Source organism: Vigna radiata, chromosome 6 (assembly GCF_000741045.1).
Source record: "Vigna radiata var. radiata cultivar VC1973A chromosome 6, Vradiata_ver6, whole genome shotgun sequence".
In the NCBI taxonomy this organism is placed as follows: Eukaryota; Viridiplantae; Streptophyta; class Magnoliopsida; order Fabales; family Fabaceae; genus Vigna; species Vigna radiata.
Window position 1 is genome coordinate 1,636,676 of NC_028356.1, and position 25,086 is coordinate 1,661,761.

Below are 25,086 nucleotides of genomic sequence, written 5' to 3' on the forward strand. Positions count from 1 at the left end.
TTCATATTTTTTATATAATAAAACAATAAAATTATAATTATAAAAATAATATAAATAAATGTTATAATTTTATTATCGATAATTTTTTTTATTAATTTTATAGTAAGTTATTACAAATAATTAATTTAGTTTAGAAATTAACTTTGCAAAAATAGCTATTTAAAAATAAAAATTAATCAAATGATTATTTTAATTTAAAAAATAACTATATATTAAAAGAAAAATTAGAAAATTAATATATACACTGAAAAGGTAAATTCTATTGTATAATATCATAGATTATAGATATTATAGGTGTGAAGTAAAAGTTCCATGTTACTTATATTCACTTTTTTTTTAATTCCAGACCATTTATAAGGTTAAAACCGGACTTTTATTTTGAAAACTGGTTCTTTATATGTTTTATTTGAAATTTTAATTGTTTTGTGGATTAATGTAGATGAGACTTATTCTCCCATTTCTGCCGACATTACAAGGACTTATTTTTCTTTATGTCTCAATAACATTTTTTGTCTAAAAAGTTCCTTAAGAAAATATAAAATTTTAAGTCTCCCTAAATATTTTATCTAAAACGCCCTTTTCGTGAAGTTATTTTAACCCCTTTTAATTATTCTATATTATTTTCATTAAATACAATGCAACTCTGATTTGCAAGTGAACTTTCTTTGAGATAGTTCATTTTGATGCATGCACTGCATCAAAATTAGAAAATGAGAAAATGGAAGGATCTCGAAATATAGCTACAAACACTTTCTTCTACCTAATAAGTATTATTGGTGGATGAACTAAAAAAAATGAATATTTGAAATAATGTACCAGAAGAATGTTCTAAAAGGGTAAGAAACAGCAAAAACTAGTATTTTTTTCCCAAAAAATAAAATCTGGAAGAAAAAACTTTTCTAATAACACATTCCAAAAGATTTTACTTTTCATATTATCGAAACAATTATTTGAAAAAACATTTTAAATTATTTAAAAAACGATATTATATACTAAAAATGTTTATTATAACGTGTTCCGAATAATCAATCCAAAATAATTATAAATTACACAATTTCAAATATTTATTTCAAAATATATTTTTCTAGATCACTTCCTGGTTTTTGATGCACCCGTAAGCATTTTAGGAAAAGTACAGTAATTTTAACCTATAATTTTCGTCAATACCATGGTGAGGTGGTAAAAAAAATATAAAGGTACAAAGACCAGTTAGTGATTCATTAACAAATTAGAGTTAGAATAAAAGAAAGTCCCTTCCATATTCATCCTTTCATTCTCAGGTGAGAACTATGATAAGAATTTCAATATCAAAACATATAATAAATACAAATTTATCTGATAGAACCAAAGAAACTCTGAATTCTCTTGACCAAAAAGTCTGATACATTATTGGATTATTTACTCGATCTTTACCCTGAATGTTTCTTACATATTTTTGTTTCGTGCATCGAAAATAGAACCAGAACAGTATGCTTTCAAATGGGGATCGGGATCAATAACTGGATAATTCTGAGTTAAAGGCACTTATGGAAAAAATTGGAGAATCAATGACAAGAACTCAATCGTTAATAATTTTGTTAGATGCATTAGCTAACCAAAATTAGTCAAATATTCAGTTAGGGAAAGTATATAATAGGGACAATTGAAAACATGTAAAAATTAATATGGAGCCTGTTTTTATTTGGTTCTCCATATTTAGAAACAATATATTTGATTCCTATAAAAACGAAACGACAACCATCTCCTTCAAAAGAAAGAAAAATAATGAAAAGGGAGAAAAGGGCAAGAGCAGGGAGAAAAAAAAACGTTTTTAAAGAAAAAGGACAGAAAACAAGGTCACAATAGAGGTCACGAGTAACCTGTCAACCTTGATGAACGCAAATCATACAGAGGACACCATTGTCTCTACAGAAGTTGGACATTGTTTGTTTAAGAGTTGAATGGTAGACTGAAGGTATCTGTCTTGGGCACTCAAACATGACTTGGCAGTTTCTATCAGTGTAAGGCAAACAGGTGATAATTCACTGTTTAGCTGCCGTTAATCAAGAAAGAAACCGTTATCAGAAGGCTGTGGTAGAATCTGGGCATGATTTAGATACTACTCCGCAAAACATATAGACACGCTACAAACCCAGTTAATGGGTTAACTTCATTTTGATTTAGATCCCCATTGGTCTGGGTAGTATTCCTAAACCGGAAATAGTTTTGTAATGTTTTTCAAGAATTTATAAATTGAAATTTGAATCCTCCTTTTTCCCACGTCAATGATAATGAGAAGAAAGTTCAAACAACTAAAGAACAGCTTACCATAAAAGATGATGCAATGCAATTGCAAGCTTCAAGTGCCATAATTCCTCGAGCAGCCTTTATTTTAGCACAATAAACCAGTATTTATAATTGGTTAAATAAATCAAACAACAAATTTAGATAAAATGATGATACCTGGGAAGGTTCTTGTTGAACAGCACTAAGCAGGTTCTCAAGAACGAGCTTAGACAAAGAAACAAGTTCTTGGTTGTAAGATGAATCCCCATAGTATAACATGTCATTGCCTGGAGTCTGGAAAGAAAAAATATATATTACTCTGACGATTTAGATACATAAACCATAAACGACTACTTGTCAGGAACCTTGATTTACAAAACTAGTGTAAGATAAAACAGGTGAAACTAAAGAAAATCTTGGAAAAACTGATTATAAGAACTAACATCTGAAACTAGGGATTATGACTTCTACGGACTATCTTAATTTCAATGATGAGTGGATATAATACAGTAGTCTCACCTCTCCACCTCTAAGTTCCTGCAGGCTGTGCCTAAAGGAAAAGAAATGCCCCCAAGTGGTAAGATGTGATTAAGTATTTATTACTTAACTGGGGAAGATGAATTCATAGGCAGACAAGGACAATACTAATCTTTTCTGATAAGACAGCAAGCACTGGAAGGTTGATTCACTAACCGGCTGAGAATATCGTACTGCATAAGCTTAAACCTTAGACCTATACTCGTACTGGAGCTATGTATGACCACCAAATGACACTTAAATCCATCACTTTGGACATAAAACAAAAGCAAGACTTCTCTAAATAAATACTCTTTTAAACTTCAATTTGTTTTATCCATCTTGGACTGGAAGAGCAGATGATATGTTATCTTTATTCCATAAATGCAGTTGAAAATTTCCTTTTAATAGCAAAGACAAAATAAGGAGATGCAAAGCTTTACACCTATACCTGTGTATTTGCATGATATGGCAATCTCTTTTGTGATTGTGTTGTGAGTAATAATATGATAGCTGAAAAAATCTGCGTCCTCATTTTTGGTTCAAACCTGCAAGGGTTTTCAATTTTAATTCATTCATCAAACAAGACACAGAAAGGGAAAATAGAGGTTTAAATAATAAGGGAAGTATTCTCAAAGGAGGGTGGCAAGAAGCTTCAATCATTATATATCCCAAAGAAAACTTACCAAGATCGGGAGCTGATTAGTGTAAACAAGTTATTTGGGAAATAGGTGACTGGTAGACTAAATGTACCTTCAGTAAAGTATAAGAAATTCATAGTAAATACATGCATACAAAGAAGAGGAAAAAAGGAACTAGATCCTAATGGCGGTGAAATCCCAAAAGAGAGATTTTAAAGTGTCTACGCATATGAATGTGAAAAACTTAAATAATTTTTACAACCTGGAACCATGATTAAGAAGCCACATAACTTTCTAATAGATGAAACTAGTCCTTCAACATCAGTTGGAGTTCGGAAGCCTGCAAAATCAACAGTCAATCAGATTTAGATTCTAAGAATGTCATAGAGACAGACAAAAAATCAGTCTTAGAAGCCACGGTGGCACAATTAATGTATTCTTTTACATGTTATTGGAGACTTATCTGTATAATATAAAAATTTCCACATTAGCTTCTAAGCTATATGTTATAAGAAGCCTTGGTCAGATTTTGGGCCTTTGAAAGATTTACAAAATTCATAAATGCATTAAAATCATTAGATATACAACAAAGGTATAAAATAGAGAAATAAAAAGCTGTTTAAATTATTGCCTTCAAATCATTAGATATTTGACAAAGGGGACAAAAGAGGACATTTTTGAAAGTTCATAAATGGCCACAAATCATCAGATATTCAACAAAGGGGATAAAAGAGGGAAAAAAAATAGGCCAAAATTATTTGGCTTTCTTCTCCAGCACAATTGACTGAATTGAGTTATCAAAATGTAGAATAAATTATAGTTTGGAATTCAGATACTTGTTCTGAAAAGTTTAAGCATCACTGTTTCATCATTGAACACAAAATTAGCATTGAATAAATTCCACAAAATAGACATGCCACAGATAACAAATTACATGCACTCAATTTTGAAGTATTGGTTCTTAATACTTCACAATGAGTGAGCAACTAATTTAGAGTTTACATATCAACTAACCATCAATTATGTCTAAGGTATGCAAACATGTGATCGCTGAATCAATTAACCCATCTGAATGAGAAACCAGTCCCCCTAAGAATGCAACCTGAAAAATTCAAATTATGAATCCTTGAAAATATAAAAGTAGCAAGTATACAAGAAATTTTGACGTGCCAAAATAGGCATACCTACCTCTGCAGTTTCTAGAAAAAGATCAAATTGCCTGTGAGCAGAAACAGAAGGTATTGTGACTTCACTAAATGTAACACATGCCTTGAAAAAGCTCAGATGTTTCTTGGCACATTTCAAAGCTTGAATTGCTAAAGAATTGCCAGAGTGAACAAGAGTTTCCTGCAAGAAAGTATGATAACTTTATCACTGTGTAACGAGGTTTTTGGCCAACAACTGCAAAGAAAAACAAGGACAAACCTTAAGTTCATTGAATCTACCAAAAGCTCCTCGACAATTAACCAAAAAAGCTAAATGCTGTTCCATCTCTGCTCCATAATCTACCTAGTAAATAGAGGCAGTCAAGAGTCAACTAATCAATCATGAAAAAAAAAAATTAACACAACTAAAGAAAGAGATAATAGACCCAAATAATATCAAAAGGATCGTGTTACCATGAGCACAAATCGAGATATTGAACGTGCCACTTGGCCATCATTATCTTTCACATTCATAAACTCTATATTATCATGTAGTGTCTGAGCAATTTCAAAAAGCAACTGTATGCTTGTTGGATCACTAATGTGATCATTCCTGTTTGACAAATTATAACAGATTACATTGTAATGAAATGAATGCTTAACAAATCACATTAACAACCAGAAGGATAGAATCAACAGTATGTTGCGGGCAGCTAGTATATCATGAAACACAAATGTGAAAAGGAAGAAGTAAACTCAGCACACATGAAAGTTTTGATTCAGGATCAGGATATAATTTCCCATGTAAATTTTGTACAGAAAATAGTATCCCATTAATTTTATTGTTTTGGAATGACCTTAACTATTGTTACCCAAGCTGACTTGATGCCTTAGCCTTATATTAAATAATTCATATTTTCAAAATTAGATCTAAGAATGTAAATTAGAAATTCAAAATTCACTGTCCAAACACCACTTTGAAGTGTTTTACTTCGTTGATCAGCACATTTTTCTCCCCATACAATTAGTATTTTCAGTTTTTTCCTTCTTCTGACAAAGAAAAAAAGAAAAGAAAATATGATGTGTAGAACCTTGAAATTTGAAGGAGGTGATTTAGAAATGATTCAACGGTACTGCCTGATAACTCAATTTCCTTTGGTAATTGCCTTAAAAGTAAATGAAATTGTCAAATACTTGCATAAAACTGTTCATTTCACTTCATCTAATAGCAGAAATTTTTGGTATAGTTGGTTGATCACATAATATGAAACCCTCCAACCAAGTCGTCTACAATTTGATTCTTGGCACACCAATTCTTCTAATAAAAAAAATTAAACTTCAGCAAAAGATAAGTGGACTTTCACATAAAAACTAGAACATGAGACAATAAGGGTCATATAGATTGAAAGGAGTAGAATAAAAACAAAATGCTTGTTATAAATGGTACCTTGTCACCATATTAAGGATGTGCAGAAAGACAACATCCTGTGACTTGCCATACATTACATCTAAGATTTCAGGAAACTGAACCTACAAAATAATAACAACAAAAAACCAAATCATCACTAGTACTTGTATCACGTGTAATGAAGAATGAATGACGGAGACAAATACACAGAAAGATGATTAGGTACAAGATACTATTGGAACCTACCAGAGAAAAAACATCTTCCAGATGCTTAAAATGAGACAGAAGCTTCACAATGAGAGATTGCAAGCTTAACATTTCATCCTCTGTAACTCTTTTATTCAAAGCTCGATTTGAAATGCCTTCCAAAATTGCATTCAAATGGTTATTCTGGAATAATGGGTTGCATTTAGAGGAAAGATAACAGAAGTATAAAATAATAGTCATTTGAAAGTGATAGGTACATATATAATCATACAAAACTTTGTAATTGGATAACACTTAATCCATCAAGGAATAGAGTTTAAATCTCAATTTTTTCTATGGATTTCCTTTAAATATAATATAGATGTTTGGCTAACGATTGTCCACTTAAAGAACATACTAAGAAATATCAATAGATAGAAAGAAAAAATGCAAATAAAGGGGGATAGTATATCGTCCTTGCACAAAGGAATTGCAAACTTAGCTCCAGAATTTAGAAATAGATCTTTTGTTACTTCTGGGGAATTGTTTGCATTCTTAGCTTGCTTATCATTTCAGCTCATAGGAAATGAAGACAATTACTATTGGTAATTCAATAAGACCTTTGAGATTCTTATCTTTTCTCATCATTCTCTTGTAATTCCCTCCCACCTCCTTTCAATGGCTAAATTTCATTCATCACTAAGAAATCAAATTTAGTAACTGAAAACATCAATCCCCATTTTGAAGGACCATGTTCAATCTCAGAGAAAGGCATTAAGCAAGTTGTATATTAAAAACTTTCAAGCCCCAGATTGACCAAACTGGAACTACTGGGAAGGAGACATTGACATTAAGCAAGAACCTTTGAAAGAATCATGTAAACCAATTGATTGCTGAGGCTTGACAAAGTAAATAATGACAAATGGTATCTTAAAAAAATTTATTACGAGAACAAGGAATATGATATATAACAATAGTTCTTTCCTTCAATTCTTCTTTTCAGTTTATATTGCTGTATCAAATTTACATTATAAAAAAAATGATAACTAAATATCTAAACCTTCAAAATTTAATATTTTAAAACGGTCATAGAAAAAAAAAAGTGATTACTAAGCTTGCCTAAATAAGCCCAAATCATCTATGCTCTGTAAAATAGTCAACATATTAGTGCATCCAAAAAAGGAAGAAACATAATCTCAAAATAAACCTTTACTTAAAAGTTTTACACAGAAGATGTAGAGAACTAGTAACAGTTTGATTGTACTCACCCACTTGAACTTACCATCCGATTCTGAAGAATAAGATCAGTATAAGCATCTACAACCTTCAGATATTCATCAAGGCTATCATACAGCCCAATAACCTAGAATTGCAGCCAAATTAGAGAACAAATGAAATACTAGGAGGAAAAAAAATGACAATTGAAAATATGCTTATAAAAGAAGTTCAGACAAAATCTCAGAAAGTAAACATTTTTTATTCAGGTAAAAAAATTACCATATACTCGAATTGACCATGAGTGGTAAGCTTAGATGTTGAATAAACCACAAAAACAAATCCTTTTTGTTTTAAAATACAGGGGAGTGTTGGTATCGTATGTTAAATATAGATGTAGGTATCAGAAACAAGTGGATGTTTACATTATTTATAAAATACTAATGGAAAGAAAGAGTATATGATTACTTAGCTTTCAATTAGTTACATACAAGGTAGAATCAACCTCCACTCCCTTGATTTTTGGGTCTATCCTTCCTTAACTCGATAGACTTTCCTTAAAAGTCAATATCTAATAATAATTACATCTAGCCAAACAATTTTCATCAGTTAGGAAACAAATGTTAATGACTTATCCTAAGCCTCCTATTCTCATGTATAGTTACCTAACCAATAAGGAAACAAATACCAAGAAAACAGAGCAGAGAAATAGATGTAGAATATAATGTGGCTCAACCAACAGTTTATACATGCTTTTACATTTGGTGTGTCGTTTGATGGAGACACATCTCCAAGACCTTTAATTTGAAATGTTTATTCTAGAAGAGGGTAGTGTACCAAATGGCAATTATGCCCTGCAGTATGTGATTTGGTCAAAGTGAGTGGGTAGTACGATTTGAGGTTAATAGCAGTTATGGCATATAGCATTTTTCCTTTGTAATGCTTAATTTAGTATAATGGAAAGGGAACATTTATGGTGATGTTGTATTTGTAAGTTTCAGAACTGATATGTTCTCTTTAGAAGTCTCTTGGACGATAATAACACTGCAGTAGTATGCAGTTCAAGTGTTTTTGTGTTTCAATAAATATTTCAACTAGTCCTGCTGTTCTGTAGTTATTTTACAAGAATAGGTCAAGGATTATCTTCATTAAACATGCAAAGATTAGATAGTAGATAGATGTACACATGTAATTTTTCTGGGTTTTTATAAAGAAAGAGTTTCTTTTTTTTTGTTCTTTCATCGTTTATATTTTGCACATTTAAGAGAATTATATATCTTCAGCATATACTTCCTCCTTCTATACGTGTTTTGGTTACTTTTCACTCAAGAATTATTGGAGAAGTGAATATGTTGAAGAAAAGAGTGCAAGACCTAGCAATAATACATTCTCCTAGAAGAAGCAAGCAATGAAAAACAACCAATACAAAGACACACCAATTTTGGTCCATCTCTTGCCTTTTTCTACTCCTTCCTTGCATTCTAAAGTCTATAACATTTGACATAATAAGAGATGACACTCCTTTGATATCATATAAAGTCTACTAAACCAAATAACACTTATAAAATCTATTTGAGATGTTTACTCTCTGATTTGTTTATCATTTATGTTTTTCTGTTTTGAGGAGATTCCTTATCATAAGATATACACTTCCTCCTCCTATATCTGTTTGGTAAAATTAAGAGGAAGAGGGATGGAGCAGAGAATGTATTAATGAAAGAAACTAAAATAATAAAGTTTCCCTCTCAAGGTGTAATAGACCAAGGGTGGAGATTAAAAGGAATATACATCATTGTGAATGTAACTCTGAAATGATGCAAGGTGGATTATAATTCTATAAATACCTGGATAACTTTATCTAACACAGTATTGACAATATGAACAGGGGATTTTCTTTCATACAGCCTGAATCCAAGCAGTCTGTAATTCAAGTGCTGTATCACCAAAAAGAAAACAATAAAACTACAAATTGGAAAAACGAAAACAAAGATGCTGTTAAATTCAAGGCATCATAGAAATTGCAAAAACTTACCTGACCAAAGGAATTATCCTTGCTAAATTCAATGAGATGAAGGATCTGCACAACGTTGGTACTAACTACTTCAATAGGGAGCTCCTTCAGTAAATGATGAAGAATGATTGAAACACATGAAACACTACCCAAATCCTGCTGATTCTTCATCAATCCAAGCTCTAACAGAACTTCATTGACTTGTCTCTTCAGCAAAGACATACTTAGATCAGCATAAAACACAGGATATAGAAGAAAGACAAGCAGAAAAGAAATATCTGACTTTCTTTTTTCTACTGTCTGACGGAGTATGTAGATGACATAATAAAACTTGACTTTTCAATATTATATCACAAAACCCACAACCATTTAGTTTACTATGTGTGCTTACCCAACCTTCATTTCCACTCACTTGAAATGTTCATGTAAAAATCACAATAGAAGAGCAAAGATACCAACCAATCAATGAAATTTCAATTATACACTTTTGCATAACCAAGATATGTGGAAACATGATCATATATAATATTGCCCATAACAAGTATACTTTTGATGAGAAACTTCATTACGTACCTCAGTCAACCCATTAAATACACACTTCATAATATACTCAATGGTTGGTTCCATCAAACTCACTTGCAATTTTTTGTTGACTTCAACATTTTTATGAGATCTTTCATTGGATGACAAGATTTGCATTAAAATAACTCTGATGTCATTCATACATGTAACAAGATAGCCTGTTTCAGGTGCACAACGTATGAAATAAGTTTTATGAAAATAAACACAAGAAAGAAGTATGTTGCAGGAATCAGATACATTAAATTCAGAACGAGCAAACTCAGCGTCCTTTTCATCCAATTTTGGAGAAAGAACAAGAGAAATTTATTAGAGGCAACTAAGCACTGCTATAGTGCAGAAAATTTTGTATAAGAGAGAGTGTGTGAAGCAGACATCTAGATTAATTGTTTCTGTTTTATCTGAATAACTGGTAAATAATGTCTTTACCAGCTGACTTTTCAAATTCTCTATAGCTTTCTAAATTTGGAAAATTTTGAAAGAAATACAAAAACTCTAAACCAAAGTATTAGTAACTTGACTGGCACTAAAGAGTATATAATATTTCACACCTAGGTCTTGGATCGCTGTATGTGGGGGTGTTAGAGCATTATGATGAACCTGTGATGCACTGATACATGGATCAGGCCTGCGCATCCGTATGTAGGACATATCTAACTCGAATACTTTTGGATACGTTTAAAATACGTATCAGTAAAGTGTCAGTCAGCAGTTAAAAATGATAAGAAAAGGTGCTTCAGAAAAGTGCTATGAAGCTAACACTATTTCTTATTGGTGTACAGCTAATAATCATGTTTTTTGAATTTGCATTGTCCTTTGGGTAAGACTTTATTATCCATGTTGTATAAGACAACATATTCCTACCCGATTTTCCTAAACTAGCGTCAGATATAACATTCAACTAATATATATAACAGTCCAATTTTTTCCTATAGCCATTTTTTTCTTTCTAGTGTTTAACTATCATTGTTTTTATTTTTTACATTATTCCAAACATTAAACAAATATAAAATATATAATTTTTATGATTTATTCTATGAAACCATTTTCAGGGTTTGATATTTGAGTTACACATAATTAAAAAAAGAAAATACTGTGATAACAAATATGGATAAAAACAATTCTCTCTCAATATTTATATATACATTTAGAAATATTTAATAATAATTTTTTCACATAGTTTTTAAAAAAGCTATAGTAATATTTGTTTTATTTTGTGAACTGTATATATGCATATATTTTTAAGCATATCTCAACATTTGATCTCCTATATTTTCAAGGGTGAGATGAATTGGTGTATGCAATACATGTCGATGTGCATCATAGTGATGAACAATTGCATATGCAAATATGCATTCGTAAAGGTTAGACCAAAACATGTTTGGAAACACACAGATTTATTTTAACAGTTAAATAAAAGGGCCCCTCTGTTTCAATGTACATGTTTTATACATCCTAAGGATACAAATATAATATCAGAGAAGAAATACCTATATCATGTGAAGGTAACTTCTGAGCACAGTGAGCCATATAAAGACGGCAATACGCAGATGCCACTGGATCTCCTAATCCTCTGGTCATCATTACCAAACGCCGGAGGCTGTCTAAAGGTTGGTCAAGCAGAAAGCACCAGCAAGGCAAAATTGCCAGCTCCAAGTAACTAGTACAATTTCAGATATCCATTCAGAAAACACCATCAGAGAGAACATTCTTCCAGGCTACCGCCTTTCAAATGTTATTAGCAAAACCTTTCAAACTTTTCAGAAGAAAGGTCTATTCCGTAGCAAATTTTCAAGCATTATTGACAGACAAAGTGTTTGACAGTTGTCACATTAGACCTAATCTTCACTGTATTAACAGTATATAAAAGGTTCCAACTAAAGTCACCCCACACAACAAAGCAAATATCTGCAAACTAGTGGTAACTCCATATTACTAGTAACCCATTAATTTTCTACACATAACCTGTCTAACTTTTTACTATTAAAACTCATGTATCTTAAAACTATTTACCTTCTGAAGTCTCAATTTCTAACTGAAACCTAATCATAACAAAAGCTTAAGCTGCTATTTAATGGGCTTGATTGCTTTTCTTTCTGACACACTACAACACCCCAACTAAAGTCCAATCTGTATAGAATCATGGATGAACCGCCACCGGCCAGCCTACTAAAATCATATGCTGAAATTATAATTTAATCAGGAGTGAAAGAGAAATGACTAAAGGGCAGAGTACTGAGCACCTGATCAAAGACATATGATAGCATATCAAGAACCAAATTATCTTAAAAGCATAAGCAATTAGGCACCTAGGCCCAGGCCCATGGACGAATGGTTTTTACATATAACAAGGCTGTATTTCATCCAAAAATATAATTTTTGTAGCCTAGTTGTAACAAGGTGATTTTCTTTGTTGAAGTGGATTTAGGCTTAGCTTTGAGATTATGGAAATATAATTATAGATGGCTATGATTCTAGAGAGATCACAGCAATGTGTCTTTCAAAGTGAATTCGTAGAAAATTATAACTGTGATTATGAAGAAACTAAAGGTAAACATGGCATCAGAAAGTTTCAAACCAACATAAGCTGAAAGAGAAAATAACTTTGGTGGAAAAAAAGTAAGGAATAATTAAATACAGGACAAAGATAAGGTCTTCACATGCGTGGAAGAAGCTCTTGCACAGCACCAATTTTGCTAAACCAGTTATAGCAAGTTTCTTTGGCATCAGCACAAATATCCGTTGCTTGAAAGTTTTCTACAAGATTCAAATACATCATTTAAGAAAAATAATGTGACTTTTATGAGATCCATCAATCTCATGCAGATCATCAAGCTTGTATGACGTGTACAAATTAGTTCCAATAAACAAGATACAGAATGAAAATATTCAGCGAGTCTGATGTTAGAGATGGTGAGAACCCTTTTGCAGGTAGGATATCTCAGTGAACATATTTTCAATCATTCATCTTATATCTGAGAGGCTATAATAAATTACTAATTATGATGTCCCTCTAATGGATAAACCTTCCAATGATGCAAGGATACTCCCACATGTTGGCATATATAATCACATACTTATCTAACGTAGATAACAATACTCTAATAGAATGGCATTCACATTTGTGGTATATCTTTCTTTCTCTGTCCACTATGGTAAAGTGTGGGCCAATCTCAAAATTATTACCCAGGAACATGTAGGGGAAGTGCCCATGGAACTTGTGATGGGATAAGATATTCATACAGCAATAAATTTCATTTTAATTGCTTAACAAGTATAACATCCAAATTTTGTTTGATATAAATTGGCATACCCATTGCTTCATTTTAAAAAAAAAATTACATTTGTGTATTGCATCAGATACCTGTATCCAATACCATGCAATATTGGTACTTCTACCATTTTAGAAACAATTAGGCCTTGCATCAAAAGAAGTTCATAGATTATAAGGCATCGTTAAGTTTCAAGTCTTTCACAAATTGGATATTTTCAATTGAGTCTATTAATTTTATTTTATCTATTATTGATTACTCAAAATGTGTAAATTTTCAATTGAATCTCTGCCATAAATTTTTGTTAATTGAGTGATATGGATAACAATTTGCCCGCATTTTGCTTACTTGTCTCTATGTGTCAAGAAATGTGAGTTCTGTGATTAATATAAAATGATATCACTGTTAATGTAAAAATGATAAGTGACTTTTATTGTTTTCAATGAAAATATGTTGGATAACAAGGGACTATCGTCTCATGTACATTATGGTAATGATGGCAATCAACCCTTGGTCAATGTAGGTAATGATGATGTAGAAGATATACAGGAACATGACTATCTTGTTATCCAACACATTATCAATAAAAACAACAAAAGTCACTTATAGTTTTACATTAAGGACAATATCATTTTATATTAACCACAACCGTTACATTTCTTAACACATGGAAACAAACAAGCAAGATGACGAACAAGATAACAGTTACGCCAATCAGGTAATGCAAAAATTAAATTGAAGGGGCTCAATTCAAAAATCTAAAATTGAGTGCTCAATATAACAAAAATGTTTAATGGGGACTCAATTAAAAATATCCAAATTTATAAGGGACTTAAAACTTAATTAAGTTATTATAATAATATTTGTAAATATTTATATTACAACATCCTGGTCAAAGTAGTTCAATTAAATGGTTTTCTGGTTAGTCTGGTTAAGCATCATGACAGTAACAGTTTTGTTGAACCAGATGCAACATGGCTGGAAGCATCTCACTCAAACAAAAACTCAGTGATTGACTGTGACCTTAAACCAAATATCTGACCACCCATTATTAACATGAGCTGAGAAAGTAGTACTTATAGTTTAACATGCACAAAGTATTGTATGTTATTTGTTATATATTCTTCTTCCTAAATGTACAAATTTATTAGGATTAAAAATTTAGGTGTATTTCATGGCAAGCATTGGCACAACAGTATGTTGTGTAGTAACACTTTCTCCTGAAATCACCTTGCAATCCTTACAATCCCTATTGTCAGACTTTTAAGGAACTAACATGCATTAATAAATTAAAACACAGAACCCTAGTCTTCAAAACTTTGTCATGAAAAAAATGCCACGTCAAACAATTATTAGCATAAGAGCCATAGTGAATGAGCTTCAAATTAACAGAGGACCTGCTAAGCTGCAGCGTAAAGTTCCATCTTCAGAAAACTCAGCTTTTTGCTTTATTCGCTGCCAAACCAGGTTTCCAAGCATATCCATGATATCTGTGACAAGAACAAAAAGCGTAGGATAAAACTCAAGTACTGACGTATCCATCAGAAGCTTAGCAACCTGCAAACAGTATAATCTGTTTTAGACCTACATAATCAATCAAAATCAAGATAATCTTAGACAATAAATGAAAATAAATCCGTATCTTTTCACTCCTACTTCAAAACTAAGTATAAATTGATTTATATTTCAAATCGGTAGAGCCCTCTCTCAAAGTCCCTTATGTTTTAAATTATTGTTAAACAAAATTAAAGAACATTTGTACTCTTTTTCGCATATAAAATATTTCCAAGAGTGAAGAAAGTACAGGAAGAAAAGAAAATACAAATTGATTAATCCCTAAACTATCTAATGAAGGGAAAACCATGTGCATAAACCTACAAGGCTACAATCAAAAAACAAAAATGGTAAATGAGAAACCTGCACAAATCCCAAAGACATTTGAACACTTAATATGACCACTTTTTGCTCCTCTAGATCAAGCATGAGGTTCTCTTGAATGATGGCAGAGAAAACTCACCAGAAGAATACAAGTTAGTACGTCATTCAACATCTTGCCAAAACCTTTCTTGGTAAGAATCATTAAAATCAAATATAGCACCTTTCAAAATATAATTTTGCAACAAAACTCCATGCTTCAAGTAACTTGATCAACAACCTCGTCAATAATAAAAGCAGCATCTAAGATTTTCCTAGATTCTAATACAGCACCTAATGAAACTAAATATCACTCAACAAAACCAAACATCAATCGACGAACTAGATAAAACCTTCAAGACAATCAATTAAACAACAATCATACATAAAATCATATCTAGCAGAATGAACTAACTATAAAACAAAAATGTATTTTTCATGATTTCAAAACCAAAAAGGTTATTTCACAGTACAAACTATAATGTTAAAAATAAATTAGTAAATACATTGAAGTTTACCTTTATTGATAACTTTAAGGATGTCACCCGGTCTTCAGCTTGCCAAGAACGAGTAATCTCATCTTTGAGCTCATGTAGCCGAGAAACATACTCCTGCCAAGTAATAGTCTTGACACCCTCATCTGCAAATTTTTGTGGATCGTCCAATTCCTCCAAGTGCATTGCTGTTGAAGATTTCTCATGTACTGAAAATTGGGATGTCACATAACTAAGTGAAGATAAATAAAGGATATTACAAAAGTAAAAACAATGTAAAGGTATAGACATACATTTTCCACTTCTCATTAAAACATCGGGCATCTGTAATTTAAAGAAAAAATAATTAGATAATTATAACAAAAAAACTAAAAGGGTTAAAATAAAGGATCAAAACTGTTTTTAGAATGTAAAAGATTATTTGCCAATGCTCACATCAAGACCTACTCTCTAACAATACTATATTTGCCAATTGCACAATAAAAATTATAGATGTTAACAGTAATTAACTGCTATATCCTACAATTTATAAGAGTATTTCAAAGTTTGTGAAAAATTTCCAACATAGCATCTGGTAGATGGCTAACTCATATGCAGTGCCTTCAAATGAAAAATCACAGCAATGCCCATACCCAGGCTCAATTCACTATCTCTATAGCTGAAGGCGAAAAAAACAACTAAGGGTACTAACAAATAGTTGAATAATTAGTAATATCATGGTCAAGATTTCTACTCCAGCCGGATACACCTCTTCATTAAAAATATATAATAATTAATATCCACCAATGCAGACAATTAGACAATGTCTTAATAGCAAGGAAACCAATAAAACAGTATCATGCCGTTCTACAGTTTTCCAAACAGAAAATGTCCAGCTTTTCCGCTAGCCAGCCACAACAAAGTATCTAAATTGTCAAATCTCACATCTATCATCTAAAATGATCTACTCCTAATGGCAATTAAGAACATTCAACGACAACTAAGAACATTCAAAGCCAATAAGAACTGTTTGCAGTCTCATACTGACATGCTTCTAAATGCTCCATAGTTTATTTTCTCTCAGCCATCTTAGATACCACAAAATATGTAGTACAGTTTCTTATTTAAACAAGAAATAGGAAAATACTGTAGCACTTACTGAAGAAACTGAAACCATCTTGGAGACAGGAAACCTCTGCATTAGTAATCTCCTGAAAGAGGTCCACTCCTTCGTTGGTTGAAGATCAGAAGATTCATTCAGGTTGTCATGATCAGGAGCAGCAGCATTTGCATCATTATCAGTTCCTCTCAGTGGATCAAAAAAATCACTGTTCCCACGATCTACAACATCAACCTAAATTGAGAATATTAACAAAGAAATGAATATTGTCAAAAGTGAAATATATGTAAAATTCTGCGGTCACAAACCAACTTAAAAAACATAACCACAGAGCTTTTGAACACTTTCACTTCAAGCAAGTCAACAAATATTTTCATTAAGCAAATCAACAGAAATTACTAAGTCTTATATTGTATTAACTAAATCAAATCATTACCAGTCTCGCCCTCACCCTCTTTCCCCCGCTTTTAGTGCATTATTTTAGTATTATGCATGCTAATAACTTGCAATTCATGACTAAGATCATTTAAATCTTTATCCAGATTACATCATATTTTAGTCATATGATCATATCACTCGGCTCAACAACATCGATTTCGAACCATTGTACGACATTGAATTGAACAAAGGCTTCTAAACGAGGAAGGAACAATAGAAATTAATTTAACTGACGGATTCAAATCCTAGGCATGTTCTTATTTCAGGTTGATAGAACTGAATCTTATATTTCTTATGCATTCGGAACAGTGAAAGCAGCACTGATTTTGCATAGTCACGATCACTTTTTTCCACGGTCAAGGTACCGTAACTGTTAATAGAAGAAGAAAAAAAAATGCGAAATAAGTTGTGATATGAGCAGGACCTGGGCGAGAGGTGGAGACGGAGGTGAAGCAGACAAAGGATGAGCAGCGGCGGTTACGCGAGGGAGGGCGTGAGATTCAAGCTCAGCACTGTAATTGCGAGGTCTGAACTCCATGGAAGCATTCAACAACGAGAGAGTGAAGAGCTGTTCGGGTTTTGTCTTTGCTTTTCGCAGACTAGGAAAATGCAAGAACAATGTGACTAGGTGAACAAATTAACTAAAGTCTTAATTTTACTTAATTACCCTTTTGAATTGTATTATTTATGTAGATGTATATTATTTAATATAATTTTCTCTCATTACAAAATCTTCTATTTTCAAATAGGGAACATAGCAGTTTTTTACTCTATTAAAGGCAAAATTAACCAACACAAATATCATCCAATTTATAATCTACCAGTGAAATATACCCATGTAACCGCATATTCATTTTTTTATAATAATAAAAGATAAAAAAAATAATAATATAATAATGATTAAAATTTTAAAAACATGTTAAGGGAAAATAGTTATAAAAACAAAATAATTTTGTTATCTTTTTTATAATTTTATATTGGATAAATTTTATAAATAATAATGTTAATGGTCAAAATAATTAAGTTAAAAACAAAATAAAATGTACATAACAATCAATTGCAAAATATAGAAGTCAAAATTGTAAGAAATTATGTGTATAAAAGAGGGGTTAAATTATTATTTTTTTCAGATGGCAAATTATAAGCTGAACATTAAATTCAGTAGACAAATATTAGATTGATGTATTTTTTTTTTAAATTCAGATAATTGATTCGACCTTAAAATAATTTTAACCCTTAAATGGCTTCCAAGTGAACCTTAAAATGCATCGTTCTTAAATTATCTTACATCAAAGTGACCCTTTTTCAGTTTTCACTAAACCTTGTTCTAGGGCCTTCCTAAAACTCTTTCATTGGCAAGCTTGCATTCAGAAACCAACATCTCCCACAAGGAGAACCGATTGGTCACAAAACCTATCGCCTTTTGTTCAATTCACAGCATATGCTAATTTCCCCTTGTTTGTGACGCGAACTGTCAAGAGGTTTTTCTCTTCTTTATTCGGGTAAGGTATTTTATTAACATTATTTGTTAAGTCGCATTTTGTTATTGTGCAGATTTTGTTTTGAATTGTAAGACTTAGTCGTAGAGTCTGTGGCGACGATTTATTTCGGAATACCTTACTTTTTTCTTCTTGTGCCTATCAAGTGTTCGAAGGTATGCATGATAGAAATTGAAAACAGATTTGTTTGCTGAAGCCTGAGTTTTTTTCTCTCCTTATCGAGACAATTTACATTCGGACAATTTCATTTCCTTGCAAACCTTAACAGTAGTAGAATTTGAACACGGACCTGTTTCTTGCATGCTTATGTGCTGAAACGAGTGATTTTTTTTTTCTCGAGCATGATATGCATATGTTCTTGTTATATGTGTAATTAGATTTCATACAGAGTTAAATTTCATTGTTACTTTGGCTTAATGTATTTTTTAGAGTTTAATTCGGATTCTGTGGTAATGGATATATATATAACACAAGCCAGAAGGAGTGCACCTGTTTTGTAACTCTAGAGGATCCTGGTCCAATGGTACATTATTCTAAACAGTGTAGTGTTTCGCTTTTTTACTTATAATTGGCATGAGGTCAGAAACAATTTACGCATTGTTTGACCACGTTTCATCAGTTTTGGAACAATCTAAACAATCCAAATGATTACTTTGTTACTTGTTTGTCAAACAATTACGGGTAGATACCCATTAATTAGTTAGTTAGGTTCCATGGTTAAAGAAATAAGGCATGTTGTCTATAAGTATAAGGGGAGATGGAGAGAGAAGATCTAGTAATTTTTTGATAGAATTGGGGCATTGGGAGGTACTTACCCAAGTTGTACAAGCTAGGCGTGGTATTTAATACCAGATACTATTCATGTGCTTGTAGTAGCCACAGCATCTGTAGCTTCTTTCACTGCTCCATTTGAGGCCTTTCGTTATATAAAAGAGAAACTTACCATTTTGTTGTCTTGTTGTCCATGTGCGTGTTTTTTTTTATCTTTCTATTAGTGCTTATATTTATAGGTGATTTGAGTTTGAAGTTTAATGTCCTAAATTTACCCTTTAACTAAGCTTTTTTCTGCTATTGATTTCAAACTGTTTTAGGAGAGAACATGGCATCAAAAAGGGAAAGGGAAGTTGATCATAGAGTAAATGATAAAGGGCTTGATAATGAATCGAAAAGGCAGAAGCTGGATGAGGATTCTTCTCCCTCTCCTCCTCCAGTCTCCATTGCGAATCCACTTTCTGGGTTAGCTAATAATTATGCTGACATTGATGAGGAGGAAGAATATGTTCGAAGGGAAAGGGATTCTGTTAATGAGAGTAGGAATGATGGGTCCCAGCACAATGGGCATAGATATAGAGAGGCCGATGATAGTGACGAAGAAGATGATTCACATGAACAATTATTTAGTGGAAGAAACAGTCGCCATGTTGAGGTTCGGAAGGATTGTCCTTATCTTGATACTGTTAATAGACAGGTATTTGACTTATCTTGTCCATCGTTGACAGTAATTTTACTGGTTTTCATGCATATCTGAATTTTTATGACATTTATGATCGCAGGTTTTGGATTTTGACTTTGAAAAATTCTGTTCTGTCTCCCTATCGAATTTGAATGTGTATGCATGTTTGGTTTGTGGTAAGTATTACCAAGGGAGAGGGAAGAAGTCTCATGCATATACACATAGTCTGGAAGCAGGGCACCATGTTTATATCAATCTCCGCACTGAAAAAGTCTACTGTCTTCCTGATGGTTATGAAATTAATGATCCTTCATTAGATGACATTCGGCATGTCTTAAATCCAAGGTTAGTCTAATTTTTTTATTTGGCTGTGCTTGCTGCAGAAAACATTTTAGCAATATCTTTCTGTTTCTATGCTCATCAGCTTTTGGCTGGTGACTATATTGATATTCCAATCCTTTGTACAATTTATGTCACTTGTTGTTAGCTGGTTGGAGTATTTATTTACCATTTGTTCCCCAGAAAAGTGATTTTTTTTCACTCTGGTAGCTCAAAATTTATGCTATGGACCTTCGAAGTCTATTATTAACATCAAGGATTGTGGTTGAAGTTGTCATCTGCTAACACAGTTTGTGAGGTTTCAAGATTTAAGCCTTAGCTTGGACACTTTATGAATAGATAGTAGATTGGATCTCCCTGGTTTTAAACGTATCCCCGTCCACTCTATGGTAGGGCCAACAGGAAGCCCTCAACTAGAACAATCCCTCTACAAAACATCTAACTGGTAGGTAGGGGTTTTGCTCTGCTGTTCAGGCCGACCTTGGAATCCCTTCTTTGTATCAATTAAAAAAATATTTGTTTTGCATGGTGGTATGAAGAATAATTCCTTTACCCTTGTTTATTTCACTGATGTTAACATCTTTCTCTTCATAATAAACTAATTAAACAAGGGCTTTTTTTTATAAGCAATTGGTTTGGGCTTTGTATTATGTGTCATGAGTATTTTCTCAATAAATTCAGTTTTCTTCTTAGCATCTTCATGATTTTCCCGTTGTCATAATTTATCTTCCTTGTTCTGCTGTGGATGTGCCAAATTGCTTGTATGATGTTTATCAGCAACTTGCCGTCACCTTAAAAGATCAAGCTTCAGTTTTTCTTTAATTAAGAATGACATAGAAATATTTATTCACCCATAGTGAAGTTGTCATAATCATTATCGTATATGATTTTGTGCTATCTTATTTTTTTTATTACCTTGAATTCTTTTAACTGATCCCCATTGTCTATTAAAATGCATTGTCTACGGGCATTCATACTGTTCTCTATATGCAGATTCACTGGAAAAGAAGTTGAACAACTTGATAAAAATAAGCAGTGGTCTAGGGCACTTGATGGTTCTAGTTACCTTCCTGGAATGGTATATTTTTCGTGCATATAAAAATCAAATTTTTAATATTATAAAAAGGTTGTTAGGTATTTTATGACCTACATTTATATATTATACTGACTTTTCAGGTGGGACTTAATAATATCAAGGAGACTGATTTTGTGAATGTAACTATTCAATCGTTAATGAGAGTTACCCCCTTGAGGAATTTTTTCCTCATCCCTGAAAATTATCAACACTGTAAATCTCCACTTGTTCATCGATTTGGTGAACTCACTAGGAAAATATGGCATGCACGGAACTTTAAAGGACAGGTTTGTTTCTTATAAATTCATTGTATGCTATATTATTTTAATTCGGTAGTGACTTGTCTATCAAGATGCATGCCAACAGGTCAGCCCTCACGAGTTTCTACAAGCAGTGATGAAAGCCAGCAAGAAAAGGTTTAGGATAGGTGCACAATCTGACCCAGTTGAGTTCATGTCATGGCTGCTTAATACTCTACATGCAGATCTTAAGACATCAAAAAAGAATACCAGCATAATCTATGAGTGTTTTCAGGTTCTTTTTTATCCACTCCAATTTTCCTTTCTTTTGGTTGACATGCTGTTACTGGCTGCAGCTAGTCACAAGTTGTATGTTTTTTTACTGTGCTGCAGGGTGAACTTGAGGTTGTGAAAGAGATTCCTAACAAAGGTATCATTGATAGGAAAGAAAACAACGAAGACCAGAACAATGCCGAGAAACTTTTGGATGGGGTAAATGAGCGATACGCATTTGTCAAAGAAACTTCAAAAATGCCATTTCTAATGTTGGGGTTGGACTTGCCACCACCTCCTCTTTTCAAGGATGTGATGGAAAAAAATATAATACCACAGGTACTACTCCACCAATGCTAGTGTCCTTGTTGCATGAGGTGTTATAGTTGATAATGATAGAATCTACCTCAAGGTGATCTAGTTTGAAGTTTAAATCTTGTTATTTTGTCTGTGACTGTTATATCCGAGAGACTTGTAAAAATAAAGATATTGTGGATATTAATGTACGGAAGGATATTTTAACATCAATGCTGGTAACTTATTGTAACTTTTAAAACATTATTTAAGAGCTAAATTATGTGCTGTGGACTGCATCTTGGCTGCCAATATGCTATTTACTATCTAACTTATACGCACATACATTTTGTTTCATATAATGCATGTTTTAATTTAGAAGACTTGAATGAATAATCCAAATTATGCATTTACAATGAATATTTTTCTCATGTTTTCAGCATTACTCACTACATGCATTGATTTTGACAAAATAATTGGATAGAAGAAAATTCACAGTTCAAAGAAAACATCCGAACTTGACCAATGACTCTTTGTGGTCCATGATACAAGTAATAACCTTCAAGTTCTGCTTCCATCTAAACTATTGCATCTAAACTATACAAACTTAATATTGTCCGAGTTTTATGAGGGAGTGTGTTGAATAATCATATGAGCAGCACGATCCATACATTTTTATGGAATTAGAACCATGACTCTAGAGTCTAGTGTAATAAATGCTCTTTTTTCATTTTTTCAGCACATTTTGTTATAGCCAGTATAAAATGATTTATCTTATTTTCCGTGTTAAATGTTAGTAAGAAGTGTATTCTTTGTTTCTTTTAATGTAATTCAGATTCCCCATTACATTCCCATTAGTAAACATGCTCCTAGTTGTATTTTGTCTCAGTTCCAATAAAATCCCTTGCCATGAGAGGACCCTGTTCGGTTGATCTCCACTTGTTCTGATTCTTGTCGTGAGCTTTCAACTTCCCATACGACTCATCTTTAAAGCCTATATACAAATATTATAGTCATTCTCCTTGTGGAAAAACTCCCAAGAATTTGTGTAAACACTAAAAATGACCGGGGAGACGAATTTTGAATACCATTTCTGTTCACAAATGTATCTAATTTGAACCACCAGTGCACCCGTTTGTATTTTGTACTTGAAATCCCATCTTCTTATAAGGTAAGTTGATGCATTCATTTCAAAATATCTGGAAATACCATTGGGCTAATGACTCTCCTCCCCACGAACCAGTGATATCTTGTGTACAATGAACACCTGAAATTATTTTGCATACCCCCTAACGATTATAGTCCAGGTGGCATGATGTAAAACTTTAAAGGAAAAATGGTAGAGTTCCCTTTAAATTAAGGATAATTAATTCAATTTGCAATTCCACATTTCCACTTGTTAACTTGAGTTTTGGTTTTTATGTTTATAGCTTTTTATTTTGAAGTTCTATCTATCTTTTATTTCCTACTTGCCTGCTAATAAGGCTTGATTTTTAGGTTCCACTCTTTAACATTCTGAAGAAGTTTGATGGTGAAACTATCACAGAGGTGGTCCGTCCTCATATAGCAAGGATGAAATATCGAGTTACCAGATTGCCCAAGTATATGATTCTTCACATGCGGAGGTTTACCAAGAATAATTTTTTTGTGGAAAAGAATCCCACATTAGGTAAGAATTTATGTCTCAATGTGCTGTAATTTATTCAAGTTAACACCCGCGTTACTTCTAACTTCACCCTATACGTGCTTCAGTAAACTTTCCTGTGAAGAACCTGGAGTTGAAGGATTACATTCCCTTGCCAACACCAAAAGAAAATGAGAAATTGCGATCTAAATATGATTTAATTGCTAATGTTGTTCATGATGGCAAACCTGGTGAGGGTTTGTATAGGGTATTTGTACAACGCAAATCCGAAGAACTATGGTAAGTTCTATTTCTCGATAATATAAAAAATCTCCATAAATTTGAACGGATTTATGGATGTACAACAAAGATGAGGACTAAGATCTTGTTTCTTTAGGTATGAGATGCAGGATTTGCATGTCTCCGAAACGCTTCCTCATCTGGTTGCGCTATCAGAAACTTATATGCAGATTTATGAACAGCAAGGATGAGTTCGGATCATTTCTTTGTGCACCTCAACCTGATACACATTGTGTGCTGAATGTTTGACTAACATTTAGTTCATCTGGGAAGCTCACAAACTGTAGTGACGAGCTTCAGTAGCCACTTCTCTCAAGGAGAACCCATTAATCCCAAACCCTATCGTCTTCTATTTCAATTCACAGCATATACTAATTTTCCCTTGTTAGTGACGCATGGAAAAACTCTATTGACGAGAGGTTTTTTTCTTCTCTATTCGGGTAAGGAATTTTATGAACATTATTTGCTCAGTTGCATTTTGTTATTGAGCAGATTTTGTTTTGGACTATAGTGTGGATAATTGTGTCACTCGTAGTTATTGTAAGACAGATTCGTAGAGCCTGTGAGGATGATTTATTTTGGAACACCAAACTTTTTTCTTGTGGCTATCAAGTATTCGAAGTATGCATGAAAGAAATTGAAAACTGATATATTTGCTGAAGCTTGACCTTTTTTTTCTCTCATTATTGAGAAATTTCACATTCGAACAATTTCATTTCCTTGCAAAACCTTAACAGAAGATTTTGAACACGGACATGCGTCGTCTATGCTTATGTGCTGAAAAGAGTGATATTTTTTTTATCTTGA

The 25,086-nt window shown here is 32.5% G+C and overlaps 2 protein-coding genes across 3 annotated transcripts; one reads left to right on the plus strand and one right to left on the minus strand.

Moving 5' to 3' along the window:
* Positions 1-1,485: 1,485 nt before the first annotated feature.
* LOC106764707 (UPF0505 protein C16orf62 homolog) lies at positions 1,486-17,809 on the minus strand. Of its 2 annotated transcripts, XM_014649052.2 has the most exons (23): positions 17,608-17,809; positions 16,785-16,979; positions 15,940-15,970; positions 15,671-15,855; positions 14,636-14,795; positions 12,627-12,723; positions 11,457-11,626; positions 9,961-10,127; positions 9,409-9,594; positions 9,221-9,310; positions 7,444-7,524; positions 6,222-6,365; positions 6,015-6,097; positions 5,042-5,180; positions 4,848-4,931; positions 4,611-4,769; positions 4,437-4,524; positions 3,685-3,762; positions 3,468-3,534; positions 3,233-3,329; positions 2,443-2,559; positions 2,308-2,364; positions 1,486-2,032 (listed from the first exon to the last, which is right to left on the minus strand). In XM_014649052.2, exons 1-23 carry the CDS (start codon positions 17,719-17,721, stop codon positions 1,883-1,885), a joined length of 2,739 nt encoding a protein of 912 aa, XP_014504538.1. In that variant the 5' UTR covers positions 17,722-17,809; the 3' UTR covers positions 1,486-1,882. The 2 variants fall into 2 exon arrangements, with proteins under 2 accessions (XP_014504538.1, XP_022637550.1); XM_022781829.1 differs by lacking the exons at positions 15,940-15,970; positions 17,608-17,809 and having other exon boundaries at positions 16,785-16,892.
* A 634-nt stretch (positions 17,810-18,443) lies between these two features.
* On the plus strand, positions 18,444-24,940 carry LOC106764708 (U4/U6.U5 tri-snRNP-associated protein 2). The gene is made up of 10 exons (XM_014649055.2): positions 18,444-18,685; positions 19,774-20,150; positions 20,236-20,480; positions 21,468-21,552; positions 21,651-21,836; positions 21,916-22,083; positions 22,182-22,400; positions 23,853-24,024; positions 24,108-24,279; positions 24,377-24,940. The coding sequence occupies exons 2-10, from the start codon at positions 19,782-19,784 to the stop codon at positions 24,468-24,470; spliced, it is 1,710 nt and encodes a 569-aa protein (XP_014504541.1). The 5' UTR covers positions 18,444-18,685; positions 19,774-19,781; the 3' UTR covers positions 24,471-24,940.
* Positions 24,941-25,086: the final 146 nt, after the last annotated feature.